Source organism: Carettochelys insculpta, chromosome 19 (genome assembly GCF_033958435.1).
Source record: "Carettochelys insculpta isolate YL-2023 chromosome 19, ASM3395843v1, whole genome shotgun sequence".
Taxonomy (NCBI): Eukaryota; Metazoa; Chordata; order Testudines; family Carettochelyidae; genus Carettochelys; species Carettochelys insculpta.
The window spans coordinates 92,510-117,895 of NC_134155.1; the positions used below are offsets into that span (position 1 = coordinate 92,510).

Below are 25,386 nucleotides of genomic sequence, written 5' to 3' on the forward strand. Positions count from 1 at the left end.
TCCGTGAATCAGAGAGCTGGCCATGTTAGTGTGCAGCTTCTAGAACAACAAGAAGTCTTGTGGCACTTAATAGACTAACAGATATTTTGGAGCATAAGCTTTCATGGGCAAAGACCCACTTCATCAGATGCAGCTGAGGGCGTGATTGCCCGGGAAGGGCATGATTGTCAGGGAAAGGGGTTATGGCTCAGGGAGGGTGTGGTCAGTAGAGCAGGCTGTGATCAGCAGTGGCAGATTGTAATTGTCTAGGTAGCTGAATAAATTTTGTTCTGTGCACTGCAGCATGTTCAGTGTGCACCACATCTAGAAACACACTGGTACCTGCGGGCACTCTACTAAAATTGGGCAGCACCTGGTTCTCTCCTGGGTGGCTGTCCCAGCACTTGGCCTACAGTGACTGCTAGAGATGAGAAAGGATCCTACCCCTCCCCTCCCCCACTAGCACCAAAAGACTGGCACCAGGCCCCCAGGCCATGGGGGAGTGGGTAGGGTCAATCCTCCTACTTGGGCCAAAATAAAAAAAGCCTCAGCAACAGAGGACCAGGACTTTGTTACATGATAGCTATATTATATACATGACCTGCTTGAGTCTTAAAGGAATAAACAAAATTTGATTTTGATAAGTGAGTGACTACTGCAGATACAACAATTTCCCAGCAGCACTTTCACTTTTCCTAAGCGTTCAAAAATTCTCATTATTTTAGGCCCCAGCTCTTTAGGAAACCTGCACCTGGAGCTGAAATGCAGCTGTCTCTCAGGTGTGGCCCAGGTGCTATTTATACAGGAGGCCACACTGGCCCCTAGGAGATGGAGGCAGGGGGCACCCTCAGGACCTACTGGGAGATGGAAGCAGACTGTACTACTGCTCCCATAGAGCTCTGGGGATGCATGGGCTCCTGAGAGATGTGGGGGTGGGGGATTAATCGCCCATACTGCCTTAGGGATGCAAGGACTGCATCCCTTGAGGTTTTTAAGTCCCAGAGGGGCTGCTGGGACATAGAGTGGGGCTGGTTCTGCTACCTTGATGCCAGGTGCTACAGGGGTTTTCAAGGAAATATCAGGAGGAGGCACTGCTGGTGGGGATGTGGATTACAGCTCCCACAAGGCCACGAGGGCTGCTTGGAATAGGCAGATGGGTGCCCCGAGGCTGGGGTTTAATAGGATGCTATGGAGGGTACCAATTCAGATCATGTTGCTGAGCCACCAGGCATCTGTAGCCCCCAACTGGGAGCCTATCAAACAAGCCCAGACAGGACCGTGGGCCATGTATTAACAAGAAGTCACATGAACAGTTCCCTGCAATGCTCCAGTCCCCTATATTCACCAATGCCCAGCGGAGCGGTTGCGAGAACCCACCTCCTCCGAGAAACAGGTTCCTCCACTCCTAACAGATGAGCCACATTCCCAGCTCAATACGCACATCTCGGGTCCTACTCAGAAAGAAAGCTGCTGCCAGTCCTTTAGTATCTAACATCTGGCAGTGGTTCCCAACCTTTTCACTATTGCACACCCTCGAACTGTTGCCAGATCCCCATCAAACAATTCCAGTCACTATGCACACCGTTAAATGCAAAAGGAAACCCCAACATAGATTTTCAGACAGCAATTCATACCATTACTGAGATATTTAAAAATAATTGATGGCAACTTTGCAATTTATCTTTTCTGTTTTTCCACAGACCACCCCCCACCCCCAACATCCAGATTGGGAACCATTGATCTCAAGTTGTACAGAGAAAGAAGTTGACACTGTTTAAAGAATCAAATTACATACAATTGCAAAAGCTTGAAGCAGAGGTGGAACACTGTGGCAACTCTAGTCAAGTCTAGTTACTTCCAAATGTTTGGCGGGTCCTGAGTCCTTTGTGAGAATGCTTTCCTTGGCTCAAATCTACAGTCCAGAGGCTTGAGTACTAGGGACACTGCCACAGGAAAGATGCTAGAGCAGGATCGGAAGACAGACAGAACAGTTCCCAGGGCTTTCTGTATCTTCTCTCATGTGGAAGGAATCCCTTTTTTCTTTGTATGGGAAAGGACAGGAAGAAGATGGGCGTTTGGAGTCATGTGAGCACGGCCCATGCCCATGCATAGTGTAATTGTTTTCAGGTACTGCTCCCATGCTAGTCTGAATGTTTACAAGAAAGCTTACCAGACGCAGATTGGCAACTCTCAAGACCCATTGTCAGACAGGTACTTCTGGTCAACTTGAACAGTCCTTTCACAATCATTGGCCAAACCTCATATTGTCATCTCCCAGAAGCTAACATTTCAGCTACAAGTGCAGAACCAATACTCAACTTCACAGACAAAAGTGTTAAGTGTACACACACGGCATAATCATACCCCGCAAATAAGCTTTTCAGAGATCTCCACGTGACCCACTTTGTACAAGCTCCATCAAATCTAACAGTGGTTGCAACCATGATCCATAGGTCATATTTTAATACAGAGACCATCACGGTTGGAGTAGGTTGGCGGGGAATAGCTCCCTGAGAGCCTAAAAACAGATAAGGTGGAGCCACCCTCACATTCTCAGTGTACCCGAGAGATAGGCCTTAATCTGTTAAGGGTCCAGCCTCTGTTGGCAGGAGAAACAAGTTCTCAAGTTGTCACTAAGGTGCTCCTCCAGGTTTGGGAAAGATACCTGGAGTGTCATAGCCAAACACCCAGTTATCCTTTGCCCAGGAAACCAGCCGTCCCTGCGCTGCTGGGAACTGCATCAGGCCACCTGCCCATGCACAGCCTCTGTGCCAAACCCAAAGTGGCTGCATCTTAGCACAAGGCCACCAGGGATCTACTCCAGAAAGCAGAACACACAGGCCACTGCTCACCCTGATGGTCTAATGTTGCTGCAACCGGGGGGGGGGGAAAGAGGAGGAGAGGGAGGGAGAGCAGGCAGAACAGTGTCACAGCTAGCCAGCAGGAGCCACTGTGGCAACCAGCAGGCAACCCAGGGCATTGGCTTGGGTCCCTGACGAGACCAGGGTGAGTAGTAGGGACCAGAGCATCCAACCTGTTAATAGGAAAAAAAGGGTCCCATCCCTGGCCAGCTTGTGGGGAGGTGTCATTGTGGCAGACCCTTGACTGCCAGGTCAGGGCGGAAAAGCCCCGTGCTGTGCTGTGCTCCCCTGCGTCAGGAGATGCAGACACCAGCCCAGGAGACTGGCTCGGGTGAGGAAGTGAAGACGTTGGTAGGGCACTGCAGTGGGAGGGAGAACAGGGCTGGTTTGTATGCACAGCACCAGGGCAGAGGTGGTTTTGGCTGTACACTATCAAGGCTAGCTGGGATAGAGTGTCTGGTCAAGGAGCAGGAGCAAGAAAGGGGGTATGGTATGGCCAAGAGGGAGGGTTGCAGGATCAGGCTGGGCGTAGCAAGTCTGGCCAGGGTGGGGTAGGATGCAGGAACAGACTGGATGCGGTGTTTGGCCAAGAGGAAGGGTGCAGGAGCAGGTGGAGGTATGGCTATGAGGGTGATGGGAGTGTGAGGTTTGCACCTGAAGGGATATGAAGTTGGGGGGTGGGGGCACTACTTATATGGCTTCACACCATTCCCAGGCATGATTCTCACTGATCCCATTGGCTGCAATTCTGACCAAAAGCCTCCAGGCAGCCCATCCATGGACTGCTGTTCTCCCAACTGGAGAAGCAGCAGTAGGTGAAGCTGCCTGCTACCCTAATGAGCCAGATCTGGCCAGGAGGCTTGGGACTCTCCCTGCCTGGAGCAGGAAACTTACGCTAACACTCAAATCTCATGGGCTGCTCAAACCGCAGGCCTCTTGCATGGCATCTGTGCACCACAGTTTGAAAACCACTGGTCTCTCATTTCAAATAAAATAGTTTACCATGTAACTCTCTGTGGAGGTGATCAGGATAAAATATTTAGATTTTACTAAATTTGGTGAATTGTTTGAATCCTACTATGAGGCAAAAGCAAAAATGGAATTTGATTGTTCTGAAAAACGTTTCAAGTACCTTATGCTTTCCTGTTCTTAAAGCAGCTGCTTGGCTTATATACCTCCCTCTGCCACACGGTTTCAAGGTACACACTGGCCTGGAGCTAATCCTAGAATCTCCCTTAGCCAGATCCAGTTGGGCCAGACAGGTCTGTATTTTTACTGGATATCTCACCCTGGGATAACAGTACCATGATGGTGGCAGCAACACCTGCTATACACAGGAGGCTTCAACGAGGTGAAACTGGGCTCAATGGCCACCTTACTGCATTCTCTGGGTTGGCACTCTCCTTACACTGCCTAGTCTCCTCCATCCACAACCTACAGGTCAAGAAGCAGCTGAATGCTGTATTCAAGAAGTATGTGATTTTTGAGGTTGGTTATAAGGACACAAGTGACCTCTCATCTGGTATAGCACATTTCAATTTTGTTTCTCACGGAGATGGAGGTAGGGATGTTCCCCTGGAACATGTTCTTTTCCAGTCCACTGCCTCTTTTCCTGCTTGATGTCAAACCATACCCAGTCTCGACTGCTTCTTATCCAGTAGACTATCCTTCCAAACCTGCCTGTTGGGGAGAAAGGATATGCACAGGCAATACCAACTGGCCTGTGGTGAAGGAAAACTAAATCCCATCAGTGGAACCAGCTGAGCTCCCAATGAGGGGAGAGCATAAAAAGACCCTTCCATTTGCTTCTGACTTTTCTTGGCTCAGCTCCCTTTTCAGAGGGTGAACAGGAGCAGAGGGGATAGTTTTCCTTAGAGAAAGCAGACACAGCTGGTTAACATTACTGAACCACATTTCAGTTTAAAAATCTGAAATATAATTTGGAGTTTTTTCTCAGAACACCATGGCAGCAGACAGAGCAGTTCAAAAAAAAAAAAAAAAAAAAAAAAAAAAAAAAAAAAGGCGAGAGGGGGAACATTTGGAAGTGGGGTAGTTCCCCACAGCCAGTGATCGACAGGCCTCCAAGCTGCATGCAGGGTAGATCTTAGACTCTAGCATAAACAATGAGCACTTTAACATACAGCCTGTATTAGAAACACAAAGTCCCCATTTCTGCAAGAACTGGAACCATGTGTGTATTCAATGACACACTAACAGGGGCCTGATTTTAAAAGGGTCTCAAGTGGGCACCTGCAACCTTGCAATTTTTTTTTTTATACAATAGAAGCAACTCCTAGAAATCCTGAGTGAGAGCTTTTGCTCCTCTCTGAACATCCTTTATCAAATGTTAACAGTGATGGAATGTAAGGCATCCTGCATATGTTTTTATACCTATAACTTTCCACCCTCTTTTGATCTATTCAAATATTCCTGCTACTTGTATGAAAGCTGACTCAAGCTAAATTCTAATCAAAAGTATAAAAGAGGAACTCACAGTAATATTTGGTTTTTTTAATTTAGGTTTGTTTTATTTAAGTTTAATGTTAATTCCATGCTGTGTTTCAGTAAGAACAATACAGATTCTGTATCTGTGGCTCCAGTCAGATATCCAGTAGTACAAATTAGCTTCAAGTTACACATACTGAACAAAAGAGGTTGAGCGAGCGAAGGGGGCAAGGGATGGGGAAGGGGAAAAAAATATTGAACACGCATGCAGGCTTTTCAATGCCACCGTCAATGCTAACCTGCTTTGAGGAAAAGTAAAAAATAGGCAAGAATGAGCAGCCACGGATTGTTGAACTGTTACCAGCACCATATCTTTCAGCAACATTTCAGCAGTTTTGAAACATTTTTCTTTTTTTTTTTTATACAGTAAAATCACTACAATAAACGTTTCAATGCAACCTGAAGCTTCAAGCTAAACAACCAATTAAGTTTAAACACCGGTATAAAATTCAGTTTAAACAATTATAAAAAAGGAAAAATGCCACCACATGCGCCCTACAGTGCGATAACAAATCTCTCTCCTAAAAGTCTAATGGCTTTCAGATGTAATATATATTTCTAATAGTCACATCTGGCAGAAGACGATACAGTAATGCTGAAAAAACCTTTATGCAGTCCTGTTAGTGTCTTAAAGAACCTAAAAGCTGGCACCAGTAAAATCCACAGAAATTCACTCTTGCCTTTAAGAACTTTTAAATTGTATAAAAAAAACCCCCCCCCAAAAAAAACAAACACAAAAACAAAAAACAAAAAACAAAAAAAAAAAAAAAGGGGGAAGGGGGGATAAAAGAAAAGAAAAAGAAAGAAACCCAACAGGGCAGGAACCTAAATTCTGAGACCCAATGTAAAAGTCAGATTTGGTGGTTCTCAGAGTGACACTGAGGGATTTGTTGGGGAGGATGTGTGTGGTCAGAGATGGGTTCTCTTGTTGGCCTTGGTGTCTCACTGGTTTTCATCTTCCACATCCTGCAGCGCTTCTTTATTCTGTTCTTCGCCTATAAAGTGTGCAGAAAAGTAGTCAGCTACTTTAGTTTTTCTACACACGAGACCTACAAAGTTGTTAAATCTTGACATTGATTGTTTTCATGCAGTTTATTCATATATAGAACATTTTATAAAACTTGTTTTAATGCGAAGTCCTCCCAAGGGAGGAAAAAGTTCTGCATTCCAAGCCTGCCATGTTTTAGACAAACACTAAATTATGTCACAGGCTATTAGTACATGTTCCCAACTACAAGGACAGAGTGAACCAAGAAATAAATTGACACTGAAAAGTGCACATATCAAACTGTATATCTAAAAAGGCATAGCCAAGACAAATTTTGAGTAACTGAAGATCAACACAACCCTAGCAGTTACAACCATACAACAGATCACATGCCACCTTTTACAGAACTTCTCTTTTACTGTTAAAAAAATGGAGCAGGATGTTGATTTAAATGAAGAAATGGTGTTGAAAATGCTGGCTTAAACCACTGGTTTTGCTTAGGCCTGTCCTACACTCTAAAGTTTAAATAACAGCTGCTGTGTCAATCAAGTGCGCAGAAAAAAATCCACCTCCCACTCAATCAACAAAAATCCTTTACTGGGATAGCTTATTTAATACAGGGAATAAACTATTCTGCCAAATGAACTCTTGCCTGTAACAGCTGCATCTCTAGTGGGGGAGCGAGTGCGTGCGCGCGCATGTGTGTAAGTAAAATCAGGCAAGCCAGTTTAGCGTAGAGAACATCTCCTCAGTCTCACTGCTAGCCAATTTTGTGAAAGAACTTCACAGAAGTTGCACAGTATATTAGTTTTATCAAAACTGGTATGAATACACTTATTAAACTTTGCAACTCCAAGTAGGATTGCCAATGTTTCACCAGGAGTCTCCCGGAACCAGGCTTAGTACCCCAGAGCCAGTCTGGGATATTTGAAACTACTGAAAGTCCAGCAGAGCAGCGGAGCTAATGCAAGCAGTCCCTGCTTGCCCTGAGACCACGCCACTGTCCTTGTGGCTGCTCTGTAGTATGTCTGTTTCTGTCCACATGTTGCCCCCACAGCTTCCATTGGCCTTGAACCACAGCCAATGGGAGTGAGGAGAAAAGTGTGTGCATGTAAAGCCAACTAGCTCCCTGCTCATGCCAGCATGGGGGAGTAGCGTGAGGCCAGGGCAAGCAGGGAGCCACTCAGCCCAGCCCCCCCTACCAAGACTCCAAACCCCTCAGGCACAGTCCACTGCCTGCAACCCTTTATCCCCATGTTCGCTGGGATAGGCCATGCATATGAAGAGTAAGGGGGAAATGCAGGTGTGGCCTTGGGGAAAGAGGTTTGTGTTTGCGTAAACAGACACTGCGCAACCCCAATTTCCATTCAGGAGAACAAGCCAAAAAATGGCATATGCAAGCTGGGCTGCAATATGCAGTGAAAAGCCAGCTTGTTTTTAATTTGAATCTGCCTATCAATGAGGTCTAAGCTAGCTGTTCCCTCTCATTTTCCCAACTCGAAGACTGCATGCCTTCGCAAGTGAAAATGTAACATACATAAGATAGTTTTGCAATACATGCAAGGATCAAATCAGTGATCAAGTAATTTAGGTTGATTTTTTTCCCCTTATACTCAACCACAAAAAAGTGTTTCTGCCTCAGTAGACAATACATGAGCAGGATCATTCATTCATATAGCTTGCCATAAAATTTAACTGTTACTCACCCTAATTGTTTTTCTTTCAGATGTGTTGCTCCTATGTATTCAAGTTAGGTGTGCACATGCATGCACACCTGTGGGAAAGTTTTGCCCTAGCAACTATCAGTCAGGTTAGCTGGGGAGCACCCTTGAGTGTGCAGGCAAAGCCTATATATGACCCAGCCATCCTGGCACCTCCTCAGTTCCTCCTTGTTGTCCACTCCAACAGTGGGGCAGGACCAGGGGGGTGGGGGGTGTTGAATAGATATGAACAACACATCTCAAAGAACAACAGTTACAATGGCGAGTAACCTGCTTTTCTTCAAGCGTTTGCTCATATCTATTTGAGTTAGGAGATTCCCAAGCCAAACCCAGGAGGAGGGGTTGGGGTCAACGCACGCCTGACTCAGGACAGCAGCCACAAAAGCTGTGTCTCATCCGGATTGCTGCACAACAGCAAAGCAAAATGTGAAGGTATGAACAGGGGACCATGTAGCAGCACAACAGATTTCCTGGAGAGGCATATGTGCCAGGAAGGTGGTTGAAGAGGCACTGAGCTTGTGTAAAAAAAAAAAGCAATCAAGTAGAACTTTATTTTGCTAGTCTTTAAAGTGCTACTTGACTGCTTTTTGTTTTGACAGTGTACAGACTAGCACGGCTTCCTCTCTGTTACTATTGAGCTTGTGTAGTGTGCACTGAAACAGGAGGTGGGGAAACCTGAGTGAGGTCATAGCACACCCATAACACAGGATGTGATCCAGGAACATCCATCTGTGACAACACGCAAAGTCGTTCATGTGCTCAGCAATGGCCACAAAGAGCTGTGAGCGCTTGAGGAAGGGCTCAGTGCGGTCAATACAGAAAGCAAGCACCCACTGGGTTCTATGAGGTTTAGGATAGAAAACAGACAGGAAAACGTGCTGACTAGTGTGGAACCTGGAAACCACTTGAGAGAGGAAAGCTGGGTGAGGGTGAAACTAGACCCTGCCCTTATGGAATACCATGTATGGGAGCTCAGATGCCCTTCTGGGCAGAGGCAACAGCCACCAGGAAGGCCACTTTCCAAGACAGGCAGAGGAGAGAACAAGTGGCCAGAGATTTGCAGAGAGGGCCCATAAGTACCCACAGCACAAGGTTAAGGTCTCTGGCTGGGACCAGCTGGCAAATCGGTGGGTGGACACAGTCCATGCCCTTGAGGAACCGCCCCAAAATGGGGTGCATGAAAACAGAGAGCCAGCCCTCCCCAGGATGGAAGGTCAAGATGGCTCCTAGGTGAACCTTCAGAAAAGCAGCAGCAGCAGCAGCAGCAAGACCTTCTGGCTTCAGGGTAACAAGGCAGTTAACTGTGGAACAGAGGTGGACGGGTATGAAGCTGCACTGACTGCACCAGCAGAAGCAGCAAGCCATTTGCCCAGGTAGAACTTATGCATAGATGGCTTGCAGCTGATAAGGAGAACCTGCAGCACTGGCCCTGAACAAGCCTGCTCAGCTGGATTCAGCCGTGAAGCTGTCAAACCTTGAGGGGGAAGGGACTAGAGATCTGGGTGGCGAAGGCAGCTAGGGTTCTGCATGAGGGAGTCTGGAAACAGGGAAGTTAAATGGGCAAAAGCATGGAAAGCTTCATCACTGCAAGCTATCAGTGCTGGCAAGCTTATGTCAGAGCTAAGAGGATTAAGTCCACCTTGTCCCTGTGAACCTTGAGAAGCACCATGTGCAAAAGAGGAAATGGAGAAAAGGCATAGAGCAGTCCCAGGATTCAGGGTCTGAGAAAGGCATCTGCTATGGAACCCAAACCAAAGCCCTGGAAGAAGCAAATTACATAACACTTGCGGTTCCCCTGAGACGTGAACAGATCCAGCCAGGGAAAGCCCTACCATCAGAAGACTGAGTGGAGGGCATCCACACAAATCAACCACATGTGGGCCAGGAACCAATGACATACTGAGTCCCCCAGGAGATAAGACACCTCCAGGACAATACAATGGGCTATGCAGACCTCCCACAGGTCCAGAGCTTCTCAGCAGAGCCGGGAGGAGTGAGCCTTCCACCGCCAGTTGATGTAATAAATGGCTGTGGTATTGTCTGTAAGGACCGCGCCCCCCCCCCCCCCGCCACAGCAGCTGCAGAGATGAGGTAGAAACACCAGACTAGTAAGGTAAACAGCCGAGAGCTCTCACACACTGATGTGGAAAGAACGCCACTGTCCACATCACCCGAACAGTGAGGCATCCCAGATGGGCACCCCTATCCAAAGCAGATGCATCTGTCACCAGAGACACAGTGGGTTGAGGGGCATGAAAAAGAATGCCTATGAGAATGTTCTGTAGGCAAAGCTACCAGCAAAGGGCACTGGGAGACTGGGGTACTGTAAGCTGAAGAGGGTGAAGATGGAGTCCAGTGAATGGAACCATGTATGTGCATGCTCCCAAATAAGCCAGCAGCCAAAGGCACATGCAGACGATAATCATGAGGAACCCAGGGAGGCACTGCACATACTGGACAAGAGCCAAGTAGAACTGATCAGGGTGGAATGCCCTGACAGAGAACCACGTCAATGAACTCTATGCACTCAGTTAGAATCAGTGGGGACTTTGATGAGCTGAGCAGTAGGTCTGGTATTGTGAATGTGACCTGAGCCTGACACCTGATGGAAAGAAAAACCCTGCAGGAGCCAGTCATCCAAACAGAGGTAGACCTGGACAATGATGGCAGAGAAGGCAGCAACCACTGCCATGCAGTTGATGAACACCCTGGGAGCCGTGGAGAGTCTGAAAAGGAGGTCGGCAAACTGGAGGTTCATGTGGCCTATTGTGAACCAGAGGTATCGCTGGTAGGATATGGAGGGAAATGTGGAAGCAAGCATCCTTTAGACCGAGAGCAGCATACAAATTCAGCAGGTCCAGAGAGGGGATGATGGTGGAGGTTGAGCCTATGAGTACTTGCACACCTTTACCGGTGCAAAATATTTGCATTCCACCTTATGAGTACTGGGGCGGGAACGGAAGCCGAGCATTTGCCAGATGATGGCGGTGATGGCCTTGATGGTTTTGTTAAATAGGAGGGCCAGATGCGAGGGTCCCTCTGAGTTAAGGGTGTCACAGGTAGGGTTACTGGACTCAGCAACTTCCTCCACCGGGAAGTTGAGGTTGGTAGCCAAATGGTGAAGGAGGTTCCAGTGCACTTGGAAGTTCATGGGCACAGTCCCCAAAACCAAAGAACCTGACACCACCTCATCTGGAGAGGAGCTGGAAAGATGCCAATGCAGGCACCACCAGCGCTAGGTCCTCTGGCCAGTGAAACAGGGTGCAGGGTGTTGCCTCGGGGGAGTAGGAAGACAGAGTCTGGAGGTGGGTAGCTAACAGAAGCCTCAGGGACTTTTGAAGTAGTTGCTGTATGCAATGGAGCAGGGGGCATGGTGCCCTGCAACTCCTGGTACACCCAGGGTGTTCAAAAAATGGACACTGAGCAGGAGCCATGGATTGAAACAGGAGAAGCCGAACGAGAAGGCTAAGGAGGAGCCAGAGCAGTGCCGAGATATAGCCTAGTGCAGAGGAGAGCACAGCAAAGCGGTACCATGAGACAGGAAAAGGAGACACAGACTGGTGCCAGAAGGGACCAGTACTGGGAGCAAGAGCAGTGCGAAAGCAGTACCAAGGACTAGTGCGTCGGTGAGAGCAGGAACGTCAAGGAGATGAGACCTTGCACGCCACAGAGGGCAAACAGAGCCTGACCCACAGGGTCCTGACAAGGCGAGCTAGACCGGAACAAGGAACAAGACCAAGTTCCAGAGTGGGAATGAAGTTGAGGTGTGTCCAGAGCTGCTGAAGGACGAGCCCAGGGATTGAAACCCCCTGCAGATATGGCACTTATCCATCTGTTTGATGAGCTTCACCCAAACAGACAATGGAGGCAGGAATCACGCGCGTCACTCGCTGGCATGGACTTTAAGCAGTCGCTGCATTGCTTAAAGCCCTTGGACTTTCATTCCCTTACTGCCTTCCCTACCTAAAACTATGAACCGAAACAATGCATATGTTAAATACAACTACGTACAGCTTATTTAAACAAGGCAGTTAGGGAACTGTGGCATATCTACATGTACTTCATCCACAACAGAAACAGCCTCTAACAAAGGAGCTGAGGGGATAATGGGTCAGCTGGGTCATACGTAGGCTTCGCATAGGCACCACTGCAGGAGGCTTCCCCAGCTGACCCACCTGGTAGTTCCTAGGGAAAAACTTTCTGACAACCATGGATGTATGCACATACCTAACTTGAATAGATATGAGCAAGCACTCAGAGCCAATCAAGTCAAAGTATTTTTTGGCTTCCAATGAAGATCCCTGCAAAGGGCATCTTCAGAAACAGGATTAGCATTAGGTACAATATAAGGGAGATTTTAGAAGACGTAGTGTAAGTGTACAAAAAAAATTACAGCAGATCCACTCAATTTGAAGAGCAAACAGTAGGACCTCACCCAGAAATACAGTTAACATGTACAGAAGATCTTAGCATGCTCTAGCAGGCAAACTTATGCAAATACTATAAAACAGAACAAAGTGAAAATACTTTTCATGCCCAGGTATTCTTAATATCTATCCAGTTTAGTCACAAAATTCCTAGGTCAGGTCAGATCAGTTATATCTGATGCTGAGTACGGGAGATAGGTTGAGAATGGGTGAAACAGTGCTTGGCCTTGGAATAGAGTCAGATACAAGCAATTTGTCAGCTGTAGGATAGCTATAGGCAAAGCAGCATTAGTGCGAGGAAAGCTGATGTTGAAAAACTTCACTGAGCAGGATGAGGACTTACAAAGTAGAATTTTTAGGAAATGAACAGTTGGACTTTCCTTTAGGAATCTACATAGCAGGAAAGAAGGGGAAAACAGGAATCATACGAAAGACATTACAAGCATGAAAATAAATGAACAGCTTGGATATGACATGGTTAAAAGATACAAGATGAAGAGCTTCAGAAGCCCAGTAACACCAAATTTGTTAAGGAACACTGATGTACAATTTACAGATTTTAATCAGAAGTGAACCGAAGTAGTTAAAGCCTAACTATAACTATATAAGTTTACTGGCTAACTGATTTGTCAGATAAACTAGCGGTTATAAAACAAAAATAAGATCCACCTTTTCCATTTTTGAAGAGGTATTTTTCACATGTACACAAACAGGTGTATATACATGATGCTCTTTGTTTACATCAGTACAAATCAGTATGCATATAGATGGGTTCACAATCAAACAGTACAATTTAAAAAAATTATTTTACAAAAATTCTAAATTTAGCAGTTACTAAAATATGTATTAATTTTAGAAAAATCAAGTCAAAAGTAAGTGATCATTATCAATAACAATATTTCACATTAGAATGGGTTCTAGTGGGAGAGGGGAGGTCTCACAGCAGGGCTCTGGGGAGTTGGGAGGAGTGCTGGTGTCGGGGCTCTGGGGCTTCCATGCAGCCTCCTGCAGTATCCCACAACTAGAAATGCATTGTCACAGGGATTTCTTTAACTCTGCTCCTGGGGGAAATCTCTCATTCTCATGTTGACATACTTGTTAATAGATATTTTGGACTAAATTATCAAAATAATTGGTCACAGCAGCTTCATCTATCAAAACATTACAATTTCGAAATATGCGCAGAATTCCCCCACAAGTATCCTGTTTGAGAATACCATTTATGATCCCAGGATCACATTAGAATCATAGGCTTGGAAGAGATCTCATGAGGTCACCAAGTCCCACCCCTTCCTCAAAGCAGGGCCAACCTCAAGTAAAAAACTCCTCAGTCAAGGCTCTGTCAAGCCAGAGGCACTCAAAAACCTCTAAGAATGGAGATTCCACCACCTCTCTAGATATCTTATTTCAGTGTTTCACCACCCTCCAGGTGAAACAGTTTTTCCTAATATACAGCTTAGACTTCTCCCACCACAACTTGAGACCATGCTCCTTGTTCTGCCATTTGTTGCCACTGAAAACAGCCTCATTCCATCTTCTTTGCAATCATCCTTCAGGTAGCTAAAGGCTGCTATCAAATCCTCCCACTTCTTTTCTGTAGGTTAAATAAGCCTAAATCCCTCAGCCTCTCCTCATAAGTCATGTGCTCCAGCACTCATTTGTTACCCTCCACTCAACTGTCCAATGCCTCCACATGCTTTTTGTAATGGGAGGCCCAGAACTGAACACAATAATCCACATATCAGAGGGGTAGCCGTGTTAGTCTGGATCTGTAGCAGCAACGAAGGGTCCTGTGGCACCTTATAGACTAACAGAAAAGTTTAGAGCATGAGCTTTCGTGAGTTAACTCACTTCTTCAGATGCTGGTCCTGGAAATCTGCAAGGCCAGGTATAAATAGGCCAGAGCAAGGCTGGGGATAATGAGGTTAGCTCAGTCAGGAAGGCTGAGTTGTATTGTCATCAGTAGATCTGGAGGTGTGAACTCCAAGAGAGGGGAAGCTGCTTTTGTATTTAGCCAGCCATTCACAGTCTTTGTTTAATCCTGAGCTCAGGGTATTGAATTTGCAGATGAATTGTAGCTCAGCAATTTCTCTTTGGAGTCTGGTCTGGAAATTTCTTCGCTGCAGGATAGCTACTTTTAAATCTGCTACTGTGTGTCCTGGGAGACTGAAGTGCTCTCCTATGGGTTTTTGTATATTGCCATTTCTGATGTCTGATTTGTGTGCATTTATTCTTTTACGTAGAGACTGTCCAGTTTGTCTGATGTATATGGCAGAGGGGCATTGCTGGCACATGATGGCATAAATTACATTGGTAGATGTGCAGCTGAATGAACCCACGATGGTGTGGCTGATCCAGTTGGGTCCTGTAATGATGTTGCTGGTGTGTATATGTGGGCAGAGCTGGCAACGAGGTTTGCTGCATGGATGGGTCCCTGAGACAGAGTGACTGTGGTGCGGTGTATAGTTGCTTGTTAGGATTTGTTTTAGGTTGGCAGGTTGTCTGTGAGCAATGATAGGTCTGCCTCCCAAGGCCTGTGAAAGTGTGGGATCATTGTCCAGGATGGGTTGTAGATCCCTGATGATGCACTGTAGAGGTTTTAGCTGAGGACTGTAGGTGATGGCTAGTGGTGTTCTGTTGGTTTCTCTCTCGGGCTTGTCCTGTAGCAGGAGGCTTTGTGGCACACGTCTGGCTCTGTTGATTTGTTTTCTCACTTCCTCAGGTGGGTATTGCAGTTTCAAGAATGCTTGGTGCAGATCCTGTAGGTGTGTGTCTCTGTCGGAGGGTTTGGAACAAATGCGGTTATATCTAAGTGCTTGGCTGTAAACGATGGATCGTGTGGTGTGTCTGGGATGGAAGCTGGAGGCATGAAGGTAGGCGTAGCGGTCAGTGGGTTTACGGTACAGGGTGGTACTGATGTGTCCATTGTGTATAAGCACGGTAGTGTCAAGGAAGTGGATCTCCTGTGTAGATTGGTCCAGGCTGAGTTTGATGTTGGGGTGGAAGTTGTTGAAGTCCCAGTGGAATTCCTCCAGAGTCTCCTTCCCATGGGTCCAGATGATGATGATGTCATCAATGTAGCGTAAACAGAGCTAGGGTGTTAGTGAACGAGAGTTGAGGAAGCGTTGTTCTAGGTCAGCCATGAAAATATTGGCATATTGAGGGGCCATGCGGGTACCCAGAGCTGTGCTGCTGATTTGAAGGTATATATTGTCACCGAATCTGAAATAGTTGTGTGTGAGTATAAAGTCGCAGAGCTCAGCCGCCAGATGTGCTGTAGCATCATCAGGGATACTGTTCCAGACAGCATTTATTCCATCTTTGTGTGGGATGTTGGTATACAGAGCCTCTACATCCATGGTTGCTAGGATAGTGTTTTCTGGTAGGTCACCAACGTATTGCAGTCTTCTAAGGAAGTCAGTGGTGTCGCAGAGGTAGCTGGGGGTGTTGGTGACATAGGGTCTGAGGAGAGAGTCCACATAACCAGACAGTCCTTCAGTGAGTGCCAATACCGGAGATGATGGGGTGTCCAGGATTTCCAGGCTTGTGGATCTTGAGTAGTAAGTAGAATAACCCTGGACGGGGCTCTAGAGGTGTGTTGGTGTAGAGCTGTTCTTGTGCTTGTGTAGGGAGTGTCCTGAGCAGACGGTGTAGTTTTTTAGTGTATTCCTCCGTGGGGTCTGAGGAAAGTAGCCTGTAAAATCTGGTATTGCAGAGTTGTCTGGAAGCCTCCTTCTGGTAGTCAGACCTGTCCACGATGACAGTAGCTCCTCCTTTATCTGCCTCTTTGATTACAATGTCAGGGTTGCTTCTGAGGCTGCAGATGGCATTGCGTTCTGCACGACTGAGGTTGTGAGGCAAACGATGTTGTTTCTCCACAATTTCTGTCTGTGCGCATCAGCGGAAGCATTCTATGTATAGGTCCAGACTGTTATTTCTGCCCTCGGGAGGAGCCCATGTGGAGTTATTCTTCTTGTGCTGCTGGGAGGTTGTCTGTGTAATGGTGTGTTGGTCAGTGTTGTGTTGAAAGTATTCTTTGAGTCTGAGACGGCGAAAGTAGGCTTCCAGATCACCGCAGAACTGTATCATGTTTGTGCGTGTGGTGGGGCAAAGAGAGAGTCCCCGAGAAAAGGCAGACTCTTCTGCTGAGCTGAGTGTGTAGCTGGACAGATTGATGATATTGCTGGCTGAGTTAGTGGTACCACTGCTGTGGCTCTGTGTGGCAGGCAGGAGTTTAGAAAGTTTGCAGTCCTTTTTCTTCTGTATAGTAGTGAAGTGTCTAGTGTAAATCTCTTGTCTTATTTTAGTAAAGTTCAGCGGCGTGGAAGTTTTTCCAGGACCAGCATCTGAAGAAGTGAGTTAACTCACAAAAGCTCATGCTCTAATAATCCACATGTGGCCTCACCAGTGTCAAATAATCACTTCCCTAGATCTGCAAGCAATCCTTCTACTAATGTAGCCCAATATGCCATTAACATTCTTGGCTACAAGGGCACATTGTTGCTTCATGTCCCACTTCTCCTCACCTGTAATTTCCAGGCCCTTTTCTGCAGAACTACTGCTTAGCCAGTCAGTTCCCAACTTATGGCTGTGCTTGGGATTCTTATTTCCTAAGTGCTGGACTCTGCACTTGTCCCTTGTTAAACATAGATTTCTGTTGCCCCAACCTTCCAATTTGTCTAGGTAATACTGAACCTTATCCACACCCTCTAGCATATCTACCTCTCCCCCTAGTTTAGTGTAATCTGTAAACAGCCCCCGCCCAGGTCATTAACGAAGATGTTGAACAAAACCAGCCCCAGGACTAACCCTTGGGGTACTCCATTTAATATTGATTGCCAACCAGATATCAAGCCATTGATCACAACCTGTTCAGCTGGATGATCTAACCAGCTTTCTATTCATTTTTACAGTCCGTTTATCAAATTCATATTACTTTATCTTGCTGGCAAAAATAATGCAAGACCCCATATCAAAAGCTTTGCTAAAGTCCAGGTACATCACATTCACCCCCTTCCCCATATCCATAGAGCCAGTTACTTCAACCTAAAAGGAAATCAGTTTGGTTGGCATGGTATGCCTTTGGTGAATCCATGCTGACTATTCCTGATCACTTTCTCCTCTTCCAACCAACTGTGGGCCATGACCCCATATTCAGCTGATTATCCACCACAATCCTCAGCTTTCTCACTGCAACTGCTTCCCCAGATAACACTCCCCAACCCTGTAAGTATGACCTATAGCAGGAGTCAGCAACTTTCCAGAGGTGATGCACCCAATTTGACTTTCTGAGCTCTAGGTACGGTCCCAAGTGCCAGTAATACTTTTTAAAGGAACTAACAGTCCTACTTACAACAGCTTCCCTGAAAATTAAGATGCAGCGTTTTACTATTTAGATGGTGGCTGGTAGCATTAGCTGGTCTTCTTTTGATCCACAGGCAGCACAGCTTTGAGCAAATGAAGGTATTCACCTGCGCAATAACTGAAGTTCTTCGAGATGAGTGTGCCCATGGGTGCTCCACTCCAGGCACTGGTACATCCCTGTGCCTTTGCACAGAGATTTTTGCAGTGGTCTCCCTCCAAGTCATGCGTGCACACAAGTGCGAGCCTGTCTCTCACCCCAACCCTGACCCCCATTTAAGGAGCCACGTGCATACCATGGACCCACTGACCTTCAAAGTAGAGGGGAGGAGGGCGGGTAGTGGATCATCCACAGAGACATTCATTGCCAAGAACCTCAGTTACTGCACAGGTGAGTAACCTTCATTTCTTCTTCGAAAGTTGTCCTCATGGGTGGCTCCACTCCAGGAGGCTTAGTAGCAGTGTCCCTTAGGATGGGAGGGACTTTGGAGTTGGCGGAATAACTGTTGAGAGTACTACTGTATCCAGGATACGTTCACCCAAGATGCCTGGATGATGGCCTAGTGACTGCTGAAAGTATGTTGGGATGTCCCTGTTGCTGCCTTGCATGTGTCAGTCAGTGACACATTGTGCGTGAATGCTACTGAAGTGGCCACCACTCTGGTGGAGTGTGTGCACAGTGGCTGTGGTGGTTGCAGTCCTCGTAGCTGGTAGCACAATCTGTTGTATCCCAAAATCCAATTAGAAAGTATTTGCATGGATATGTATGGAAAGTATTTGTGTGGGTTGCCCTTGAAACATGCTGCTATTGAAACAAAGTTTTGCTGAGGCCCAGAACAGCTTAGTTTTTTCTAAACAGAATGCCAATGCTCATCTGACATTGTGTGTGCATAGTGCAGACTAGATTCAGGTTCCAGGGAGGTGCGGGGGGGGGGGAAGGAACACCACCACATTGGGGGCCAGAGTGTGGTGACGCCCTTTAAAAAAAACGTTTAGTAATAGGATGAGTAAACAGCAATAGCAGCCAAATCTACCGTAATGGAATGGAGAGAAAGGCCAGTTTGTTTTAACTCAAGGATATACTCCAGGACAGAAGGAAGCAGTACCGCTCTTGGATTTAATTGTTTAGCAGTGCATCAGGCCTTAAACCTGTTCCATTTGTGTGCATGAGTTACAGGGGTAGATTTTCTGCTGTGTAGTAGGACATTCTGGACTTTTTAGAGTCCAAGAGCCAGACAGGAGTCATGACTTGAGCTGAAGCATCGAGAAGTTTGGGTGTTGTAGTCTGCCCTGTTGTTCTGTGAGCAGGTTGTCGACAGAGGGGGGGTAGTGTGATAGGGAGATGGCTGGACGCATGGAAAAATGTAAGGGAACCATGTCTGCCTGGGTCATGCCGGGGCTATTAAGATTACTGTTGCTTCATTGAGACAGATTTTGTGCATCATCCTGTGTAGTGGGGGCGAAGGTGGGAAGGCATAGGCCCAGTACGTGTGCCAGTCGAGAAGGGCATCGCCCATTGAGCTCTTGCCTAGGCCCACTCTAGAACAATATTTCATGCCTTTCTTGTTCCTGTCCACAGCAAAAAGGTTTATGGTTGGGTAACCCTATTGGTAGAATATAGCATGCAGGATCCCGTCGTTCAGTTCCCACTTGTGGTCCACAGGGAATTGTCTGCTGTTGTGTTCAGGGAGCTAGGTAGGTATGATGCAGAGAGGTTAATACTTTGGTGGATATACCAGTTCCACAGCTTGAGGGCCTCGGCACAGAGAGGGGGAGAGCAAGCTCTGTCCTGTCTGTTTATGTAGAACATGTATGGCGTATTAGCTGAGACAACCAGAACTGCACTACCCTCAATATGTGGAAGAAAATAGAGGTAAGCATACCCAAGTGTGCAGAGTTCCGGTAAGCTTATGTGAGGGTTAACCCTAACCCCGTGCCATATGCTGTTGTAAATTAACTCCCCATCCTGACAGGGAGGCATCCATGCTAAGAATATGTGCGAGTGGACCCTGAACGAATGTGTCCACCAAATAAGAGTCTTTCACCTTGGGAGGAATTGAGTAGTAGTGTCAATGTATATTTGCATGGTGTAAAGAGCAGCAACCCAACCCTGCAAACATCGCATGCGTAGTCACACGACTGATCAAAGGTGAACGCAGCTATGTGGCCTAGTAGTTGTACGCACTGCTATGCTGTGGTTTGTGAGGCAGTTCATAAGGTGGCTAAAAGGTTGGTGATGTCCTGGAAGCAATGGTGTGGGAGGGAGGAAGTAGCTGCAGTGACATCCAGGTGAGCCATAATGAATTCCAGATGCTGTATAGGTTGTGTTACTGATTTGCGTGTTTATTTGCAGGCCTAAGAATTGAAAGCATTTCATTGTTGCGATAGTGTTGAGAGTGACTTCCACCCACATTGTTGCTTTGAAAAGACAATCGTCCACATAAGGACAGATGATGATTCCTGGTTTTCTAATGCATGCAGTCACTTCTGCAAGAAGTTTGGAAAATACTCTGGGGGATATAGAGATGGGGGGAGCTCCTACTGTAAAACACAGAAAACTTCTGTGGGTCGGATGTATGATGATATGAAAGTAGGCAGGTTGAGGGCTGGAAACCAGTCCCCTGTCCTAGTATTGTGATTATTGAGGAAAGGGTGATCATTTTGAACCTCTGTTTCTTTACAGATTTGTTTAAGCCTCTTAGGTCGAGAGCTGAACTCAATTATCCTTTCTTTTTGGGTATTAAAAAATAATGGGAATGAAAACCTTTCCCTGTGTGATGCTGGGGAACAGGTTCTATGGCTCCCAAGTTGAGAAGATGATCTACCTCCTAATGTAACATTTATTCATGAGAGGGTACAGGAAAAGGGACAGGGAACTAGGGTGGGTGGGGGCATAGAAACCAAAACGATAGTGTAGCCAGATCTAATGATCTCTAATGCCCATTTGTCAGAGCCACTCATGATAGGAGCAAAGGAGGTTGGAGAAATGGAGGGTTCATTGCATTAGAGAGGAGGAGAGATCTTCTGGACCCTCGACCAAACTTTCAAATGTGTTTAGTTGAGGATGAGGTGCTGTGGCCTCTGTCTCTATCACTGCTGTCAATCATATTAGCATGGCTGTGGAGTGTAATGTGAGCATCTATTTCTCTGGTAGAGCTGATATCTAAACCAGCGCTTTGCTGTGACAGGTATCTGCATGTCCAAAGATCGCAGAGTGGCTCGAGAGTCCTTCATGGAGTGAAGAATGTTGTTAGTCTCTGCAAAAAGCTTTTGGTGTAGAAAGGGAGATCTTCCACTGTGCTGCAGATCTCTTTAGGGAATGTGGTAGAGCTGCACCAGGAGGGCCTGCCTCAACTATCACATTGGCTGTAGTTTACATAGCTTCATCTGCTATATCAAGAGCTGCTTGGAATGCAGTTCATTCAATTGTTTGTCCCTCTGAGGAGGGCTTGAAATGGCTGCCTTTTGTCCTCTGATGGAACCTCTATAAAGTCTGTAAACTTTGCATACTTTTTGTGGTCATATTTGGCAAGTAAAGCAGCATAATTTCTGAGCCTAAATTGGAGTGTGGATGAAGACTAAACTTTGCAGCCAAAGGTATACAGTCTATTATCTTTATCTGTTGAGGTAGGTCTGGACAGTTGATATTTAGCCCTCTGATTCACTGCCTCCACGACCAGAGAGTTTGGTGGGGCAGGATGGTTGAAGAGATATTCAGGGCCCTTAGGAGGCACATAGTACTTGCTATTAGATTTCTTGCCTGTGGGTGCTGCTCTGGTTGGTGTCTCCCATACTGATTTTGCTGGGTGTAGAATCGCTGCGTTGATGGGTAAAGCAATCTTAGTCCAGGCAGGTGGCTGTACTATATCAGGTAACTCATGTTGTGTTTCTGACACCTCCATCATATCAGTGCAGAGTTCTGCTGCTACCCATTTACACAGGTCCTGAAAAGGGTTATAATCATCTATTGTGTGTGGAGCAGTCTCATCAGGTTGAGAAGACATATCATCCAGCATGTCCTCTGGCTGATCACCAACAGGTAAGCCCCACTCTGCCTCAATGTGCTGTGCGGGTAACGCTGTAGATTCAACAGTGCTCCTTGGGGGGCGAGTCCTGTTTGCTGTAAGATATGTTGGGGTCCTATCGGCTACAATATGCCAAATGGCCACAGAGTGGTGGTGTTGGCAGCAGCCCCCCCCCATCAGTGCCCACACCACTGTAGCAGGTAGTTGTAATGACCAGTATGGAGGCTGCTTATCTATCCTATGACCTTGTGAGAGGAAAGCAGTGAGGAAAAAAGCCTGCATCCTCATCTGAGAAGAGGGGCCTCTCATGAGTAGCCCTGGTACAGTGCCTCTGAGGTAGGCGAGAGGGGTGCCACAAACAGCAGGGAGGTCGGCACTGAGAAGACTTGCAAGTCTGCTAAGTATAAGCTTGCCGTGTGACCAGCTGAGGAATTACACCTGAGCTGACAGAGCTGCAGCGTGCTCCACAGGGCCAGGAGGAGTAGTGCTTACCTCACCCCAAGCTGCTACCCTGAGAGCGGACTGGCTGTCGGTGCAGAGTCTGAGGTGCTGACTGCCCTAGGTTCAGCACCAAAGCTATGTGAGGTGCCCAGACCACTGATAGAGCTCACTCTTGGAGCTGTCTGTGGGGGCAGCACAGATCTCAGAGAGCATTTTTTTCCTCTTACGTGCTCTCTGTGGTGAAGGTGCCTGCTGCTTTCTTTTTCTGCTTTCAGCAGCTTTCAAGACCTTGTGAGGGACACTGCTGGGGAGCCCTTTGCTAAGCATGTCCCACCGTCCTGGTTCAGAACCTGGTCAGTGAGGATTTCTCCCTTAGCAGGAGTTTCAGCCTCAGATCCATCTCTGTGTGCCCTGAATTTCATTTTGACACAGGGGGCACATTTCTGAGGAATATATCCCTCATCCAAACATTGGGTACACCAGCTATGTCCTTCAGAGATGGGCATAGCCTCCCTGCAGGAGGCGCATCTCTTGAAGCTAAGGGAGCTAGACATTTCCAGAGGACCTGATAAAACAGTTGAAGCAGGTTTTTGGTTTTTTCCTTCCAACTGAAAAAACTGTGAGAGGAGTGCTGGCAGCACAACTGCTACAAAGAGCCGGTAGGAAGGGAAAGAAAAGTTACTCACCGTAGTAACGGTGGTTCTTCGAGATGTGTCCCCGTGGGTGCTCCACAATAGGTGTCGGGCTTGCCCGGCGCCGCAGATCGGATCTTCCAAACAGTTTCTGCCGGACCGCGCATGCGCCGGCGCGCGCCGCTCCCTTGCGCGCTCCTGGCCATGTGCGCGATCCAGTCCCCGCCAGTTCCTCGACCAACCGCCTCGGGTGCCCCTGCAAAACAATAACAGAGATACGAAGCGGGGAGGATGGGCAGGTAGTGGAGCACCCACGGGGACACATCTCGAAGAACCACCGTTACTACGGTGAGTAACTTCTCTTTCTTCTTCGAGTGTCCCCGTGGGTGCTCCACAATAGGTGACTACCCAGCAGTAACCCAAGATAGGTGGTGGGTAATCGGATTATGTGCAGCTTGTCCCCCAGAGGACCGATGCAGAGAGACGGGTATCCTCTTGGAATACTCTGTGAACGGCGTAATGTTTGGCGAAGGTGTCGTAGGATGACCAGGTCGCCGCTCTGCAAATGTCTTTTAACGCAACGCCCTTGAAAAAGGCTGTTGATGCCGCCACCGCCCTAGTGGAATGAGCCCTGGGAGTGGCCAATAAAGGAGTCTTTTTGAGCTCGTAGCACATTTTTATGCAGGATACAATGTGCTTTGAGATTGTCTGCGAGGAGAGACCTTCTCCTTTCGATTTGGGAGCGAGGGAGACTAGGAGTCTATCCGTTTTCCGGAAGGACTTGGTCCTGTCTACGTAGAAGGCTAGCGCCCTCCTCACGTCCAGGAGGTGTAGGAGCGCCTCTTCGTTGGAGTTATGAGGCTTTGGATAAAACGAGGGTAGAACAATAGGTTCGTTAATGTGAAACTCGGAAGAAACTTTGGAAACAAAGGCTGGATGCAGCCGTATGGTTACCGCCTCCTTGGAAAAAACAGTGCAGGGTGGCGTTGCCATGACTGCCGCGAGCTCGCTCACCCTACGAGCTGACGTAATTGCAAGAAGAAAGGTCGTCTTTATTGTAAGGAGGCGGAGGGGAACCGTGGCCAAGGGCTCGAACGGTGGTCCCATTAGCGTGGTAAGCACCAGGTCCAAGTTCCACGAAGGTGGAATCGGTTTCCGAGGGGGGTAGAGGTTTACCAACCCTTTGAGGAACCTGGTAACCATAGGGTGGGCGAACACCGTGTGCCCTTCCTCCTCATGTCTGAACGCCGAGATGGCGGCAAGGTGGACCTTTAACGAGGATAGCGAGAGTCCTCCTCTCTTGAGGTCCAGTAAATACTCTAGTATTGTAGGTATAGGCACCAAAAGGGGGGCCAGCTGTTTGGTAGAACACCAAGCCGTGAAGTGAGTCCATTTTTGCTTGTAGGTCTTCCTGGTGGAAGTCCCCCTGCTACTTTCTAGGACTTGCTGTACTTCCACTGTGCATGTGCTCTCTAGGGAGCTGAGCCATGGATTAACCACGCTTGCAGTCGCAGGCTGTGGGGGTGCGGGTGCACTATGGACCCCTGGCCTTGCGTGAGCAGATCCGGTGCCACCGGAAGAGGCATCCGTGGACGGTCCGACATGCGCAGGAGTAGGGGGAACCATTGTTGTCCATCCCACGTTGGGACTATCAGGATCATCCGGGCCCTTTCCCTCCTGGCTTTCTGCAAGACTTCGTGGATCAGCACTGTGGGAGGAAACGCATAAAGCAGGGGGCCCCCCCACGGGATCGCGAACGCGTCCCCCAGGGACCCCTATCCCAGTCCTGCCCTGGAGCAGAATCGTGGGCACTTCTTGTTGTGCTGAGTGGCAAACAGGTCTATTTGGGGAAAACCCCATGCGTGGAAAATCGGCCGTAGCAGATCGGGACGGATCTGCCACTCGTGTGAGAGTGCAAAACGCCTGCTCAGCTGGTCTGCCTTCACATTGTGCGCACCCGGCAAGTATGAGGCTTTCAGATTATATTGTTGGCGATGCACCAGTTCCATAAGCGGATTGCTTCCGCGCATAAGGCACGGGATCGAGCTCCTCCTTGCCTGTTTATATAAAACATGGTGGAGGTATTGTCTGTACTGATCCCGACGACTTTGCCTTGTATGTGGTCTCGAAAGTGTCTGCAGGCGTTGAACACTGCTCTGAGCTCCAGTATATTTATGTGTAGTGACTGTTCCGTGGGTGACCACAGTCCTTGAGTCACCTCTTCGCCCATGTGCGCTCCCCACCCTATGAGGGAGGCATCTGTAGTGAGAAAAACCGATATTTGCGGCTGGTGGAAGGGTACCCCTGGTAGCAGGTTCCTGGGGTTTACCCACCATTGTAGCGATTTGCGCACCCCGGCTGTGGGCGACACCACCCTGTGAACGGTGTGTACTGCCGGTTTGTATACACTCGCCAGCCAGTGCTGCATGCTGCGCATGTGTAACCT

The 25,386-nt window shown here is 47.5% G+C and overlaps 1 protein-coding gene across 2 annotated transcripts in view; it reads right to left on the minus strand.

Annotated features, from left to right (window-relative positions):
• Positions 1–5,341: 5,341 nt before the first annotated feature.
• The window catches only part of YWHAE (tyrosine 3-monooxygenase/tryptophan 5-monooxygenase activation protein epsilon), a 114,747-nt gene continuing 94,702 nt past the window's right edge, over positions 5,342–25,386 (minus strand). The window contains exons 6-7 of one of the 2 annotated variants that reach the window (XM_075013325.1): positions 12,825–12,871; positions 5,342–6,340 (exon numbers count right to left, since the gene is read on the minus strand). In XM_075013325.1, the coding sequence (XP_074869426.1) occupies positions 12,864–12,871 (8 nt within the window). In that variant the 3' untranslated portion in view covers positions 5,342–6,340; positions 12,825–12,863. The remainder of the gene's footprint in view (positions 6,341–12,824; positions 12,872–25,386) is intronic. The other variant, XM_075013324.1, reaches the window with a different exon arrangement.